Here is an 18,189-nt window from a genome sequence, read left to right as displayed (position 1 = left end):
ATATAGATATTTTAGGTCTATGCGAGGTGAGATGGAAAGATAGCGGGGATTACTGGAGTGATAAGTATAGAATAATATACAGCGGTGGGGACGAGAGCCAACGAGGGGTTGCCATAGTATTAAATGAAGAGGTAGGAAGAAGCGTAGTCAACATAGAGCAGGTAACGGATAGAATACTACTAGTGGAGATAAAAGCAGAACCGACGAACTTAGTTATTATCCAGGTATACATGCCACCGAGCAACCATAAGGAAGAAGAGGTCGATAGGATATACGATCAGTTAGAGGACATGATTGCATTTGTTCCTGCAGGGAAACATTTGATAGTGATGGGGGATTGGAATGCGACGGTAGGCGAAGGAAGAGATGGTGATGAGGTGGGGGACTACGGTTTAGGCACGAGGAATGACCGCGGGGAGAAAGCAGTTGAGTTCTGCAGGAGACAGGGCTTAGTTATCACCAACACTTGGTTCAGACACCACAAAAGACGCAGGTATACATGGAAAATGCCAGGTGACTCGGGAAGATATCAGCTAGATTATATCCTGGTTAGACACAGGTTTAGGAACAGTGTGATAAATTCCCACAGCTTCCCGGGAGCGGATGCGGACTCAGACCACAATTTAGTTGTTATGAAATGTAGCGTACGTTTTAAAAAGATAAGGCAGGGGCGGCGAGTTAGAAAATGGAATGTAGAAGCATTAAATGGGTTGAAAAGAAAGGAATACAAACAGGCGGTAGAGAAAATCATGGAGGACGGTAAAGAGCTAAGTACTATTGAAGAAAAATGGGAATGTATCAAAAAAGGGTTGTCTAAAGCGGCAAAAGACACTATTGGAACCGTTAACGCTAAAAGGACTCGTAAACCATGGATCACGGATGAGATGATTACAAAAATGGATGAGCGGCGAAAATGGAAGAATATAAATACAGAATTAGGCAAAATGAAGTACAAAGAATTGAACAATAAATTGAGGCGGACAACAAATAAAGCAAAGGAAGCATGGTGGAAGACGCAGTGCGAGGATATGGAAAGTCTGCAGAGGAAGGGGGAAATCGGTGCGCTTTACAGCATAGTTAAATCTTTATCGGGAAGTAAGAAAGGGAGATCAACGATAGCAGTTAGAGATAAGGCCGGTAAGGTAATAGTTGACGCAGGAAAGATCCAAGAGAGATGGAAGGAATATGTAGAAGAACTGTATAGTAAAGAGCTTAGACCAACAAAGTTAGACATTGAAAAGGAACATGACGTAGAGGAAGATAGCTTAGGTCCAGGCATACTAGACAATGAGATAGAAAGGGCATTAAGGGAGATGAAACTAAATAAGGCCGTGGGGGTAGATAACATTCCCGTGGAACTTTTGAAATGCTTGGGAAAATGTGGGAGGAAGAGGCTATATGGGCTGATCCGTAGTATTTATGAGGAGGGAATCTGGCCGGAAGACTTTGTTAGATCAGTTTTAGTTCCTATTCCGAAAAAGGTAAAGGCCACGTCATGTGAGGACTATAGGACAATTAGTTTGATATCCCACGCAGCTAAGGTTGTTCTCAGGATCATAAACAAAAGGATAGAGAGTAGGGCAAATGATTACTTAGGGGATGATCAGTTTGGGTTTAGGAAGGGGAGAGGTACGCGTGATGCCATTGCAGTAGTGAGATTATTAATCGAGAGGAATATAGAACACAACCAGGAGGTATTTGCCTGTTTCGTAGATTTCGAAAAAGCGTTTGATAGAGTAAATTGGGAAAAACTAATGAGTATATTGCAGAAAATAGGAATAGATTGGAGGGAAAGGAGGCTTATCCGCAACCTGTACATGTCTCAGACTGCTCAGGTGAGGGTGAGAAACGGGGAGTCAGGATGGGCAGTGTTAGGAAGGGGTGTAAGGCAGGGTTGCCCATTATCACCGTTGCTGTTCAACCTGTACGCAGAAGAAATGATCAAAGAGGCATGGGAAGAACTCGAGGTAGGAATGAAAGTGGGCGGGGAATTCGTAAAATCAGTTAGGTTTGCTGATGACCAAGCTTTAGTTTGTCAGTCAGCCAAGGGACTGCAAGCATTGCTTAGTGAATTGGAAATTCAGTGCGACAGGTATGGGATGAAAATCAATATTAATAAAACAAAGGTTATGCGATTTTCTAGAAAGAAAAAGGCCAAGCTTAACATTAAAATAGGAGGGCAAAAGCTAGAGCAGGTAGAACAGTTTACGTATCTCGGTAGTGTTTTGGACCAACATGGTCAAAGTAGTAGGGACGTAAGGAGAAGAATTGCGCTAGGCAAAGAGGCTTTCACAAGGAGGAGGGAGTTGATGACAGGGACTTTGAGTAAGGATGTTAAGAAAAGACTCGTAAAAACTTTGATATGGAGCGTAGCTATGTACGGAGCGGAAACGTGGTCATTGAAGCAGGAGGATAGACGTAGATTGGAGGCTTTTGAAATGTGGGTGTGGAGAAGAATGGAGAAGGTGAAATGGACAGAGAAGAAAACAAATGAGGAAGTACTTGGTATGGTGGGCGAAGAGAGGGGTTTGTTGGGAGAAATCCTATGGAGGCAGGAGAAGTGGTTGAAGGGGGTATTGACCGGCAGTGGGATGTTGAAGACTGTGATAGAGGGTAGAATGTTGGGCAAAAGAGGAAAGGGAAGGAACAGGATAGGGATGTTGAACGGGATGAAGGGAGGAAGAAAGTACTCAGAGATGAAGAGGGACCTGATATAGAGTAGGATGATGGATTTTGTGTTTTGTTAGGAGTAATAAAATATTTGTTTGGTAGTTGTGTCCGTCCAAAAACCTACCTTAACCGGTAGATTACTTAAAAAAAAAAAAAAAAAAAAAATATATATATATATATATATATATATATATATATATATATATATATATATGTATATCAACCATAAACACAGTAATCAACCCGAAAGTCGGTTTGTTATGGGTGATGATAGAGTTCACCCGGTACTAAGTCCTATACGGCGTTTGAAATTCACACATCAGGGTATTGAGGGGGCCCAGATCCTTAATACACTGTGCCGGTTATGGTTTTCTAGGAAAATCTGGTGCTATCCGAATAATAATCACTTTAGCTTCGGTGGAGCTGCAGGCAACCAGATTGGACCGCAGGCCCTCCGGTCGGACTACCGCGACCCACACAAACATATATATATATATATATATATATATATATATATATATATATATATATATATATATATATATATATATATATATATGTTCGTGTGTGTGTGTACTTAAAAATCACACATATGCAGGTGTGTATGTATATATATAATTAATATATATTATAAAAAACATATATATATATATATATATATATATATATATATATAACGATTGTACGGAAAAACTCATACGAGCGGCACAATAATGGGCTGACACAACATAACACAAATAGAAAAGAATATATATATATATATATATATATATATATATATATATATATATATATATATATATATATATAAACAATCTGATAATGACGGTCGTACCGTCGAAACGTCTAAATTACAAATGTGAGTGTCCATTCTTTGTGTTTCTCTCCTTAAATGTTGTAAATGAATTTGAAGATATATTTGAAGATTTGAATACATAGATGTGTGTGTATGTAATATATATGTATATATATATATGTATATATGTAATATATATGTATATATATATATGTATATATATAATATTATATATTTATATATACATATAATATGTATATATATATAAATACATATAATTATGTGGGTGGCGGTAGTCCAGCGTTGGTCTAATGACTGCAGAGGGGCCGGGGTTCGATTCCCGAGCAAGGCACTCTGGACACCTGCAGTTCCACCCAAGCTATGTGATTTTTGGGTACCAGATCTACCTGGGAAACCATAACCGGCACAGCGAAAGGAACTGGCCCCCCTTGATACCCTGCTAATGTGTGAATTTCACACACCGTAATTAGGGGTTAGTACTGAGTGAACTCTACCGTTACCCATACCAAACCGATCTTCTCATGGGTTGATTACATTGTGTACGGTCTATATATATAAATATATATAAATATATATATATATATATATATATATATATATATATATATATATTATGCATCTACATATATGTATATATATGTAGATGCATAATAGTTATAACGTCTAAAAGGTGTGTTCTGTTACTTTGAAGGTACTACGATCAGCCGTAAATGTTCCACCAATGAATCAAATAGAAATCAATGGAGCAGAATCCCAGCAGTTCGCCGGTTCCGAATCGTCAGAATCGATCTCCCAATCGCTCGTCAATGTTGACTAACCCCACCTGTGTTTGAATCCAGTGGATAACCGGTGTCGAAATACGTGTCCTATAAGACAAGGGCAGTTCTTTGTTCAGGTAACCGTGGCGACCCGATATCCATCGCGCGAAACGCTTGCTTGACATGGAGATAATTCTCTCTTCGCAGAACTACGCCAAAAGAAGTTATCGGCAGCTTGGAATTTGGATAGGTAATGGGTTTTTCTATGGGAATATTTGTTAATATTAGATGCACATTTTGCCAAGGCTCTCTGATTATGAAGAAATTTCGCGGAGGCTTGGTAGATAGCAGAACGTGGTTAAATGGTTAAATATTTTTGGTTAGTTGCTGTCAATTCACTGGGCGCAGAGTTTCCTTTTCCACACTTATATTATAACCAATAAACCTTATTTAATAATAATATATATATATATATATATTTATATATATATATATATCTATATATATACATGAGTCTTCGAAATGTCGGTGGTCAAGCCGCCCTTCTCAAGGAAGTATAGGAAGGAACCGAGTTCCTTCTGTTCCTCCCTTCTCTGCTTTGGCTGTGTTTCGCTTTGGATAGGTGGCTTGACCGTGGCGTGGTCTGTTTGTGTCTGTCTGTGTCTATAGGTAATTATTATGTTATATACATAACAGATACAATTACATACACTCATGAAATTATATATATATAAAGCTATGGTTTCTTCCGATGAAGACGGAGCTGAATTCCGTCGAAATTATCGAGAAATAACGAGTGATTGTTCTTTTTATGTGTTCTTACATTGTTTGTTGCTGTCCAGGTTTGTTAGTCAACACTTCCGTGTTACTTCGACGAAATTATATATATATATATATATATATATATATATATATGTACATAAAATATTCATGGTAGTCCAGGGGGTAGAACGTTGGACTGCTAACCGGAGGGTCCCGGGTTCGATTCCCGGACAAGTCTCTGGGCACCTACAGCTCCACCCAAGCTACGTGATTTTTCGGGTACCAGATCTTCCTGGGAAACCATAACCTGCTCAGGAAAAGGAACTGGCCCCCCTTAATACCCTGATGTGTGCATTTCACACGCCGTAAATATAGGGCTTATAGCACTGGTGGAACTCTACCATCACCAAAACGACCTTCCAGGGTTGATTACTGTTCTATATATATATATATATATATATATATATCTATATATATATATATATATATATATATATATATATATATATATATATATATATCATAGATAGTAATGGAATAACCCGGAAATGGTTTTTATTTTATTTGAACTGGCCCCTCTTATTAATAACCTCCTTATAATGTGTGACTTTCACACGCCGTATAGGGCTTAGTACTGGGTGAACTCTACCATCACCCATACCAAAACGACCTTCGGGTTGATTACTGTGTACATATATTGATATATTTATATTTATTACACTCTTAGATTAATTTTTTACGCCAAATTTCATTGAAAAATTCTTCTATCCATATCTTTTAACACACTTAAAACGCCGAGTTAAAAAAAAAACACGTCTAACATAAGAGCGACTGCCACCGACGAAGTACATAATTAACAAAGTTGAAAATATTATATCACATTAGGGACATGTGTACCAACATAATACTAAAAAAATATGAAAAACGGTCTTACCAAACCCCCGAAATTTAAAAATTTCCAGTTATTTCCTAGACACGCCTCTTATACGTAAGTGACTATTGATTTCCAAGTTCTGATAATGTGGCATGGTGATATTGAATGCTCCAAAGAATATGTTGACGTGTTAAATTGTTCTTTTAACATAAATTTTTAGATTGAAGAGATACGAAATACATCAATTTTTCTAATATTAAGAATTATGTCCGACATACTACCTTGATCAAAAAGTTCCCGGAATAACCACCGTGTGGCGCTCCCATCGTTCCGATTTGAGTACTGTTTTTTTGTTAAATTGGTACATCTGTTGTTGATATTCCCTTTAAATCTTAGTGTCATAACTTGACATTTGCAAAAGTTACGTAGCCAAGAGTACATCTATCTCTGTGTGTGTTGGCGATTTTTTACAATTGCAGAAATGGATTTAAATTTGCAACAACGAACTTGTATTAAATTTTGCGTAAAAAACGGATTTAGTGGCGCACGGACGTTGGAAATGTTGGAAAAGTGTTTCGGCAACGATTCTCTAAAAAAAACGGTCGTTTACCAGTGGCACGAGCGGTTCAGAAGTGGTCGTGAGTCAATCGAAGATGATGAACGCAGTGGCAGACCATCGACTTCGAAAGTCGGTGAAAAAATTGATAAAGTAAAAGAAATGTTGGTCAATAACCGCAAATTAACCATCAGAGAAATAGCGGAGGACTTGAACATTGCCTATGGATCCGCCCAAGACATTGTGGTTAATGATTTGGGTTTCCGTCGTGTAGCAGCAAAGTTGGTGCCAAAAGACCTCAATTTCATGCAAAAAAGAGACCGTGTTGACGTCGCAAAAGACATGATTTGCGAGGCTGAATCCGATCCCACATTCATCAAAAGGATCATTACTGGAGACGAGACGTGGGTTTATGAGTACGACACGCAATCCAGACATCAGGCAAGTGAATGGCGTTCACCAAATGAGCCGAGACCAAAAAAACCACGTCGTTTTCAGTCAAAAAAGAAGGCAATGCTGACGGTTTTCATGGATTACAACGGTGTAGTGCATCATGAATTTTTGCCAGAAGGCCAGACAGTAAACAAAGAGTATTATTTGGGCGTTATGAGACGTTTGCGTGAAGCAATTCGCCGAAAGAGACCAGAAATGTGGGCAGAAAACTCGTGGATTTTGCACCATGATAACGCACCGTCACACAGTGCTATCATTATTCGTAATTTTTTGACGAAAAATGCAACAAATACCATCCAACAGCCACCGAATTCACCTGATTTGGCTCCCTGTGACTTCTTTCTGTTCAATCGAGTTAAAAAACCATTACGGGGAACGCGTTTTAGCAGCCGAGAGGAAGTAATGGAAAAATCGCAGGAAGCACTGATGGACATACCGAAAACCGAATATAAAAAATGTTTCGAGGATTGGATCAAGCGCTGGCATAAGTGTGTTGCAGTCGATGGGGATTACTTTGAAGGGGACAATATAGATGTAGATGAATAAACTTGTATTTTTAATTTTCTGAATAAATTCCGGGAAATTTTTGATCAAGGTAGTATACGTTGAACAGCAACGGTGATAATGGACACCCCATGCCTTACACCTATTCCATGCCCAACCGGACTCCCACGCGTACCTGAGCAGTCTGAGAGACATGTACGGGTTGCGAAGATTAGCCTCCTGTCCCTATTCTAATCTATTCCTATTTTATTCTGCAATAAACTCATTACTTTTTCCCAATTCACTCTATCATACGCTTTTTCGAAATCTACGAAACAGGCAAATACCTCCTGGTTGTGTTCTATATTCCTCTCTCCATTAATAATCTCATTACTGCAATTGCATCACGCGTACCTCTCCCCTTCCTAAACCCATAAACTAATCATCCCCTAAGTATTAATCATTTGCCCTACTGTCTATCCTTCTGTTTATGATCCTGAGAACGACTTTAGCTGCGTGGGATATCAATCTTATCGTCCTGTAATCCTCACAAGACGTAGCCTTTACCTTTTTCGGAATAGAAACTAAAACTGAACTCAAAAAGTCTTCCGGCCTGGTTCCTTCCTCATAGATACTACGAATCAGCCCATATAGCCTCTTCCTCCTACGTTTTCCTAAACATTTCAGTAGTTCCGCGGGGATGTTATCCACCCCCACGGCCTTATTTAGTTTCATCTCCCTTAATGCCCTCTCTATCTCATCGTCTAGTATGCCTTAACCTAAGCTATCTTTCTCTACGTCATATTCTTTTGCAATGTCTAACTTTGTTGGTCGAAGTTCTTTACTATACAGTTCTTCTATATACTCCCTCCATCTCTGTTGGATCTTTCCTGCGTCAGCTATTACCTTACCCGCCTTATTTCTAACTGTTAGCATAGATCTCCCTTTCTTACTTCCCGATAAAGATTTAACTTTGCTGTACAGCGCACCGATTTCACCCTTCCTCTGCAGACTTTCCTTATCCTCACACACTGCGTCTTCCACCATGCTTCTTTTGCTTTATTTGTTGCCCGCCTCAATTTATTGTTTAATTATTTGTGCTTCATTTTGCCTAACTCTGTATTTACATTCTTACATTTTCTCCGCTCATCCATCTTTGTAATCATCTTATTTCTTCTATACATTCCTTCCATCTCTCTTGGATCTTTTCTGTTTAAACTAGTATCCTGCCCGACTCGTCTCTGACTGTCAGATTGTTCTTTTGACATAAATGTTTGTAATTAAGAGAGATGAAATATAAATTAATTTTTCTCAAAATCGTTGCAGTAATTCTAAATCGTCTTTGTTGGTTTCATTCATTTTGTGACCTATCCTGAGTGACAACTTCAATTTCGCTCTGCTGTTTTTGTCCTGCAAAAAATTCAAGAAATTTTGGAATAGCGCAAATTTTTGCTGTTTTTCACACATGTTCAATACCCTAAACATTCGATAAAATGTATATTTCATTAGAATATGAGCCAATCTCAGGACATGCCAACATAAACACAGCGATTTCTCTCTGATTATTATTGGGATTACATGGCGATCATTCACATTAACCATTTCTTACGCTTTTTACACGGTTTTTACATGCGTTGTATTATTGATGTGTGCTGGGGGCGTCTGTTCTTCATCTTCAAACGTCTTCACGATCATCTTTTGGACACGTTAATACGACTTCGGTTCAAAAAGTATCACGACTCTTACGTGTTTAACATTTGGAATTCGTCCGCGCACTTAATTTCGTTTTGTAAACAAAATTGGATACAGATTCTTTGATCCATTTTATTGGGAACAGGCGAAAATCGAAGACAAGCCAAAACACATCCCAGAAAAACTGCTATAAAAAATGATACGTAACATTCATAATTTGACCGAAATTTTCGCCGTAAGAGAGTGGCATAAGTACCAACATAACGTCACCAAAAAAGCAAAAATAAGTTACCTGTTGAGAAGTTGAAAATTCGCGATACTTTTTGCACAGACCACGAATGTAACTACTCGTCTAAACCCTTGTTTCATTCATAAAGCAGAGACTCGCCATTGTAGCCATTTTTATTAAACATATAACACACAACCAGGGTAACAATTTACTTAATTTTTAAGCAAAATTCGATTTGCAAAGTCTTTGATCCGTTTAAAGGCAAAAAACGATAATAAATTAAGAGTTTTATCATTTTAAACTGACAACATATCAGTTAGAAATCGTAAAAAAAATTACGTCAGCTAAATATATTTACGTATGTAAATATTGATGAAAATGCAATCTAAAATTGCAATAAAGACGAAATGAGTCACATATTTCGATACCACTCTGATTATTTCAATTAATTAAATCCGTTTGCTCATTACGTATTGCCTACAAGATTAACTAGGGCACACACAAACATTCTATCGTGATTTATTCGGAAAATTGCCAAAAAAAATTACGTTTTACGATCTTTTCTGAAAATTGCAGAAATTTTTAAATTTCGCAGGTTTGGCTGGACCGATTGTCGTAATATTTTATTATCATATTGGTACACATGTCCCTGAAACATGATAAAATTTTCAATTGTTTTGATGGTATACTTTGTCCGTGGGAACCGATTAAGGTTAGACGTGTTTTTTTTTAAATTAGCTAGGTGATTTTCGTATGTTAAATACAATTGGATCATGGGTTTGGAAATGTGAAATTGGAATAAGAACCGTGATCGAGAGACGTGATCCGTTCACTGATCCATCAGTGGAGAATCGGTCATCTATTCCGATGTCGTCAATTGGAATATTAATATCGAAACCCGGAAAATGCGTTCATTCTCCCGGAAGGAACTTCCAGCTGCCTTCAATGGTTACTCTTTCCGTTTCTTAGACACGCCGGAAGTCTAAAGAAACCCCTCACATCCGAATCGTGCCTGAAATACTAAGAATTACGAGAAAAAAATTGATTGTCGACTGAGCGTCTCGTCCGCTTCCGGTGGGGGGGAAGTGTTGGTCGTGATATGTTGTGGATACAACTGTGTCCAATAAATACGCGAACTGAGAGCCATAAAAACTGTATTTTGCTTTAAATTTAGAGTCTACATCAATGATTGTAATGTCCTTCCTTCTTCAAAGTACTCTCTCTGTCAATTCGTAGTAATGGCTATCTATGCCTTCTCCTTATTATTATACATTCCATCTTCTTCTTCTTATATTCATTTCCACTGTTTAATAATAAAGCACCCTCCCCTTTGGAAGTCCTCCTCCTCTTATTTAAAGGCAGTTCAGTTCTTATTAAGGTTCTTCTTATTTAATTATCAGTAGTAGTAGTTTTCTATATTGTCGTTTCTTCTTTGCTTTATTATTATTAGTTATTTATTGTCTGTCTCTTCTCCAACAAACATATTATTATCATCTCGTGTGTGCCCCAAAGTGTGATATGACACGATATACAATGTCCCCCCCAATCATCATTATCATCACATTTAATTGCATTTTATATCAGGATTATATTGGAAATAGTCGAAAAAAGGGGCGAAGATCTATCAATAGTATAATAATAATATAAATGAGGAGGATTGTGGTGATCATAGGATCGAAGGTGATTTGAATTAATTATTCAGCCAGAAACAACGGCGAACATATCAATGTGCTCTCTGAATAATGTGCTCCGAATGGTGTGCATTGTGTCATTCATTGGTTTGCGTGTGTGTGTCATCAAGGATACATCCATGTCCATCCATCCAATCATATCGTGTCATTCATAGTAATAAAATAGTAATAGTGTGTGCGCTGTTGATAATTTACTATAAATTCAGTTCACTATTCATCAGCTATTATCATTCGGATAACAGTTATTATTATAATGTGGATTAGATAAGAAGAAGGACAAGGGACCATTGCACACACGATCAATGTTGTGTCAACGTCAAACACAGTAAGTGATGGGAATAGGAAGGTCTTTATAAAGGCATTGCATCTTAATCCGTCTTGGCCTCTTGTCTTGGCCATCTTCAATAAAACCCTTAATCCACTTTGAAAATGGATGTTTTAACTACAGAAGGGATTATCACAGTATAACCAGCTGTCAGTACATTTCAGTAGTAATTTCTTGATAACTTTTACCACCGTACTTCTGCTCAAAAACCTGATACGTTTATTCGTTACACTGTCATTTCGTCAATTTCCATTCTCAGATGACAAACAGTATTAAAAACAAGACAGGACAACAGAAACTATTACATAACTGGCACATACCATACGCACAGCTCGATGATCCGCCAGAGCACAATGATGGCGGCTCCTCATTGGGTTGCTCAGGCAACTAGCGCCTAGTTAGTGAGCGGTAGGCTATAGTCATTCGCGTCATGGCCGCCAGATGGCACCAGTTCGCGTATTTATTGGATAGACTATATATATATATATATATATATATATATATATATATATATATATCTGGTCTATTTGACCCTGTGGGACGACAAAACCCGGCCTTCCCAGTAATCGCCCATAATTGCTTTATGGAAGGTTATTTCTCTCTCAAAATATATTACAAATGGCTGGATACCTTTCGGGCAGACCACGAATATGTACAATATACATATATATGGTCAATTATGATACTAACGCGTATGATTTTATTGTGACGCGACTATCAATGTCAGTGCGGTGAAACCTGTTTTGAAATACAGTGGGGGTCTACCCTGACACCGCGGCCGATCGCCAGTTTGATCCGAGCAGCCTGATAGGCCCATTATGAAAGTAATGCGCATGATTTTATTGTGACGCGACTATCAATGGTAGTGTGGTAAAACCGTTAGGGAAATGTAATGGAAGGTCAGCCCTTTCAATGCAGCCAATCGTCTGTTTGCTCCGAGCAGTCAAATAGGCCCAATATGAAAGTAGTTCGCATGATTTTATTGTGACGCGACTATCAATGGTAGTGTGGTAAAACCGTTTTTGAAATGTGGTAAGGGGTTGCCCTACCACCGAAACCGGTTGTCAGTTTGCTCCGAGCTGGCTAATAGGCCCATTATGAAAGTAATGCCAATAATTCCATTGTGACGCATCTAGCAATGTCAGCGCGGTAAAACCGATTTTGAAATGTGGTGATGGGTCTGCCCTGCCACCGAAACCGGTCGTGAGTTTGCTCCTAGAGAGCCAATAGGCTTATTATGAAAGTAATGCGCATACATTTATTGTGACGCATCTAGCAATGTCAGCGCAGTAAAACCGATTTTGAAATGTGGTGATGGGTCTGCCCTACCACTGAAACCGGTCGTCAGTTTGCTCCTAGCTGGCCGATAGGCTTATTATGAAAGTAATGCGCATGCTTTTATTGTGACGCATCTAGCAATGTCAGCGCGGTAAAACCAATTTTGAAATGTGGTGATGGGTCTGCCCTACCACCGAAGCCGGTCGTCAGTTTGCTCCAAGAGGTCTGAGAGGTTCTATATGAAAGTAATGCGCATTATTTTATTGTGACGCAACTATCCGCGTTAGCTGGTAAAACTGTTTTCAAAATGTGGATGGCGGTCTGCCCTACCACCGGAGCCGGTCGCCAGTTTGCTCCGAGCAGTCAGAGTGGAAATGCGTGCATCCGCGTGAAGTTTGTTTTTCGAATTTGTAACACAGGTGTGATGACAATGCGCCCAGGCACACGTTCTTCATCATTACCCACTTCCTGGCTAAGAGCACCATCCCAGTGATCCCCCAGTCCCCGTATAGTCCCGATATTGGCTGTGTGCGACTTTTTCCTTGTTTCCATGGGTACTGAGGAGAGATAGAAAGATGATAGGAAGGAAGCATTGAAAATAGACCGTGGATAGAACATCCAAAATTATGTTACAATGTTCCTGAAAGGAAGAAATTCTCATTTAGAGAAATGGAGTCTCAGGGTGCCTTCAGGGGCGTCGCATCCACACGTCTCCTTGAAAGTATATCAATAGATTCAGGGCCGGAAATAATAATAATATAAGAATAAATAATCCCTTTCACTGCCTGTTCACATGCATGTACAACTGGAAGAGCTATTGAAAACGTCTTTGTCTCTAAAAATATCTTCTAAGTACTTAATGCAAACAAAACCACGAAAAAACAGTGACTTGTTTTGTGGAAAAACAAGGAATGCAAGAATTTTGATAGTTCCAGGGTTGAACATATATTAATGATGACGCCATCACCATAGCAACAGTTGGCAGGTATTATTGCATCACTAAGTGTTAAACAAAGGTATTTAATCCTGGATATAAGTAATAGTGTAATGATTAGAACATTATGGTCATTGTCTGTATCCAAATTACTGAAAATGTTGAGACATATCTTGAAATTCTCTGACATTACTTTGAACCAATAATTTCCTTCCGTGAATCTTTGTTAGTTTAAGAAATACCAAAACGTTTGTGGTACATAATCGGTAGGAATTAGATATACTTTACAATTTCATGATGTATCGCCATATTTGTACAACCATAGCAACAGTTCGCTGGTATTTTTTCATCACCAAGTGTTAAACGAAGGTATTTAACCCTGGATATAAGAAATGTCATTAGTAGCACAATGTGGTGTTGGCATATCTCAATTTATCTCAGGATCTATCAGACTCAGATAGAAATATCTTCTAAGAACTTAATGCAAACAAAATCACCAAAAAACAGTGACTTGTTTTGGGGAAAAACAAAGAATGCAAGAATGTTGATAGTTCCAGGGTTGAACATATGTTAATGATGACGCCATCACCATAGCAACAGTTGGCAGGTATTACTGCATCACCAAGTGTTAAATGAAGGTATTTAACCCTGGATGTAAGAAATGTCGTCATTGGTAGCACAATGTGGTGTTGGCATATCTCAATTTATCTCAAGATCTATGAGATTACGATCAGAGTTTCAGGGTGCCTTCCAGGCATGGCTGATATGTCTCAGCAAGTGTATTAATGATTCAAAGGGGTGAAATAGTTTATTGAAGAATTTTCATAAGCATTTGTGAAGTGCAAATATCAATTCATGCATTTTTGCCAGGGAATTCACAGGAGTTTTATAAGTGGACCTTGTGTTGTTTATTTAATATATTCGGGCACTTTCCAAGTTTATCCTAGATTGCTCATTAGTTTTATAATGGACCCTTTTTTGCTTATTTTATATATTTGGGCCTGTTCTATTTTCCCCCCTTAGAATGCCAATTATTTTTATAAGAGACCCTGTATTATTTCTTTAATAAATTTGGGAATTTTCCAATTTTAACCCTAGGATTTGCATTTTTTTATAATGCACCCTTTTTTGCGTTTTGTATACTACCTTGATCAAAAAGTTCCCGGAATAACCACCGTGTGGCGCTCCCATCGTTCCGATTTGAGTACTGTTTTTTTGTTAAATTGGTACATCTGTTGTCGATATTCCCTTTAAATCTTAGTGTCATAACTTGACATTTGCAAAAGTTACGTAGCCAAGAGTACATCTATCTCTGTGTGTGTTGGCGATTTTTTACAATTGCAGAAATGGATTTAAATTTGCAACAACGAACTTGTATTAAATTTTGCGTAAAAAACGGATTTAGTGGCGCACGGACGTTGGAAATGTTGGAAAAGTGTTTCGGCAACGATTCTCTAAAAAAAACGGTCGTTTACCAGTGGCACGAGCGGTTCAGAAGTGGTCGTGAGTCAATCGAAGATGATGAACGCAGTGGCAGACCATCGACTTCGAAAGTCGGTGAAAAAATTGATAAAGTAAAAGAAATGTTGGTCAATAACCGCAAATTAACCATCAGAGAAATAGCGGAGGACTTGAACATTGCCTATGGATCCGCCCAAGACATTGTGGTTAATGATTTGGGTTTCCGTCGTGTAGCAGCAAAGTTGGTGCCAAAAGACCTCAATTTCATGCAAAAAAGAGACCGTGTTGACGTCGCAAAAGACATGATTTGCGAGGCTGAATCCGATCCCACATTCATCAAAAGGATCATTACTGGAGACGAGACGTGGGTTTATGAGTACGACACGCAATCCAGACATCAGGCAAGTGAATGGCGTTCACCAAATGAGCCGAGACCAAAAAAACCACGTCGTTTTCAGTCAAAAAAGAAGGCAATGCTGACGGTTTTCATGGATTACAACGGTGTAGTGCATCATGAATTTTTGCCAGAAGGCCAGACAGTAAACAAAGAGTATTATTTGGGCGTTATGAGACGTTTGCGTGAAGCAATTCGCCGAAAGAGACCAGAAATGTGGGCAGAAAACTCGTGGATTTTGCACCATGATAACGCACCGTCGCACAGTGCTATCATTATTCGTAATTTTTTGACGAAAAATGCAACAAATACCATCCAACAGCCACCGAATTCACCTGATTTGGCTCCCTGTGACTTCTTTCTGTTCAATCGAGTTAAAAAACCATTACGGGGAACGCGTTTTAGCAGCCGAGAGGAAGTAATGGAAAAATCGCAGGAAGCACTGATGGACATACCGAAAACCCAATATAAAAAATGTTTCGAGGATTGGATCAAGCGCTGGCATAAGTGTGTTGCAGTCGATGGGGATTACTTTGAAGGGGACAATATAGATTTAGATGAATAAACTTGTATTTTTAATTTTCTGAATAAATTCCGGGAAATTTTTGATCAAGGTTTGGGAGTTTTCCATGCTTACCCTAGAATGCTGATTACTTTTATAATGGACCATCTATTGCTAGTTTAATATACATTTGGGCACTTTCCACTTTAAAATTAACAGATCTATCGTATTGATTTGGATAAGCGACTTATTTGTATTTTTCTGTGTTGCGTTTCAGGATCTTGGTGCTCTAGACCCGAGTGATGATGTCAGGCACTAGTGCAGCTCCACCAAAGACACAGTCGCAAGCGGAGAGGGGTGGGGGTGTGAGCAATGGAGCGGGACAGACGGGGACCAACTCCAATGCTCTCTCATGGCTCGAAATCAATGTGGAATACTTCAAGACGTGGCCTGGAATATGCAAGATTCTTGAATTGGTTCGTAAAAACATTAACACAGTTGAGAAATTCATTTGTCACAATGACAGGGATAAATTCTTTTGAAATTTGGGTACGATCCAAGGTTTTTAATTTGCTAAAAATAGGTTTTGTACAAATATCATAAATGGGTGAAAATATCACTCGATTTATAGAAAAGGTTTCCGCAAACTCTTAAAATTCTTCAAAGTACTCTCCTTATCGTTATGCTACTGTCCCTGTCAGGAGGGTGTGTACTTAGAAGAATTTTAAGTGTTTGTGGAAATTTTTTCAAAAAATTACTTTGAAAAAATCTAAAATCATTACTTTTGGAATGAACCCTGTCGCAAACCCTTGAAGTACAAGTCAGCCGTGTAGAATAATGTGTTTTTATAAATTCAGAGACCTTAATAACTCTGAAAATAATGATTTTCCAAACAATTAGAAGAGCTGATGTACGTATATTATGTTGGGTAATGTTTGAAGTGAGTTTCATTCAATTTTTCAGCTCTTCGGAATCATCTGTATGGCATGTGCCTCCCCGGCGCTATTATCCGGTACACATTGGTTCCTTTTTGTGGTAGTAACGTCCTTCATTTCAGCCATTGCCTGGACCGCTATATACCTCCTGTCCATAAGGCAGCAGCTCAACAGAATACCCATCGACTGGACACTCACGGTAAGTCCTCTCATTATATTTCTTCTGGGAAATTAATGGTGCACACAGCACCATGGTGCTTGGTGGCTTTCTTTCACTTGCGACACCATGGTGTTGAAAAATGTCTTTCGCCCCCTGTGAGTACATATTCCGTTTTATAATCTCACGCACTTATTCCCAGCGTCACTTCCGCTTTTCCGAAAACGAAACAAATGACCAGTTACGAGGGCGGTTCAATAAGTACCCGTGTTTGAAATGAATAAACCATTTTTTCAAAAACATTTTCTGTATTTTTCAACACAGTCCCCTTATTAGAAAGATACACTTCTCCCAAAGTTCCGGTCATTTTTTTAAACCCTCCAAAATAATAGGATTTGTCGAACTCTCTCTCCAAAATACGCCTCTGTCTCTCGCAGACAACTTCTTCGTTTGAGCTAAATTGTTTTCCCATGAGCCATTCTTCATGTTAGGGAATAAGAAAAGTTCGCAGGCAGCCAGATCGGGGGAATACGGGGGGTGCGGCAGCAATTCATAACATAGTTCATGCAGTTCATGAAGTCACAGGCAGCCAGATCGGGAGAATACGGGGGGTGCGACAGCAATTTCTAACGTAGATCATGCAGTTTGGTGGCGACAACTCCGGGATCAGCCTTTTGTCCACCGTGAGCAATCGCCATGGCACCCATCGGGCCGACAATTTTATCATTTCGCCAGCTTATCATGTAATAAAATATTAATTGCCATTCCGGTTGACACACCCCCCACGGCTTCAGCTACTTCGCGCACTTTCGTTCGTCGATCAGCGAGAATCATGGCGTGGACTTTTTGAATGATTTCCTCGGTATAACCACGTCTGCCGTCTGGCATCCTGGTCGCTCCTCATCGAAAACAGATGTTCTACCACGTTTAAATTCGTTGAACCAATATCTAACTGTGGTCATAGATGGCAAAGTGAAGTGTCCCCATCCAACAGCATCCAACTTTGCTTTCATCTCCTCGCATTTCTTCCCATCCAAAAACACAAAAAGAGAATCACCAAACGATACTGCTCTCTTTTTCCATCTTAGCTTAAATCACGAAAAACACGTCTTACACTCGAATGGCTGCCAAATCCAAACTAACCTATATTAAATCAGTCTGGAGTTTGTTTCGCCGTCGTTTGATAGATGGCAGCACACGATGATAGCATAAACTTCC

The 18,189-nt window shown here is 38.9% G+C and overlaps 1 protein-coding gene across 1 annotated transcript in view; it reads left to right on the top strand.

The window, feature by feature from the left end:
- Positions 1-18,189, top strand: part of LOC139693254 (plasmolipin-like) — a 57,839-nt gene that overhangs the window by 34,704 nt on the left and 4,946 nt on the right. The window contains exons 2-3 of the mRNA XM_071591360.1: positions 16,157-16,355; positions 16,843-17,013. Of these exons, the coding sequence (XP_071447461.1) occupies positions 16,182-16,355; positions 16,843-17,013 (345 nt within the window). The 5' untranslated portion in view covers positions 16,157-16,181. The remainder of the gene's footprint in view (positions 1-16,156; positions 16,356-16,842; positions 17,014-18,189) is intronic.

The sequence above is a fragment of the Hetaerina americana genome, unplaced genomic scaffold (assembly GCF_022747635.1).
Source record: "Hetaerina americana unplaced genomic scaffold, ioHetAmer1.1.p SCAF_45, whole genome shotgun sequence".
NCBI classification, from domain to species: domain Eukaryota; kingdom Metazoa; phylum Arthropoda; class Insecta; order Odonata; family Calopterygidae; genus Hetaerina; species Hetaerina americana.
Note: the sequence above shows the minus strand (reverse complement) of the source record. Positions and strands in the feature narration are given on the sequence as shown.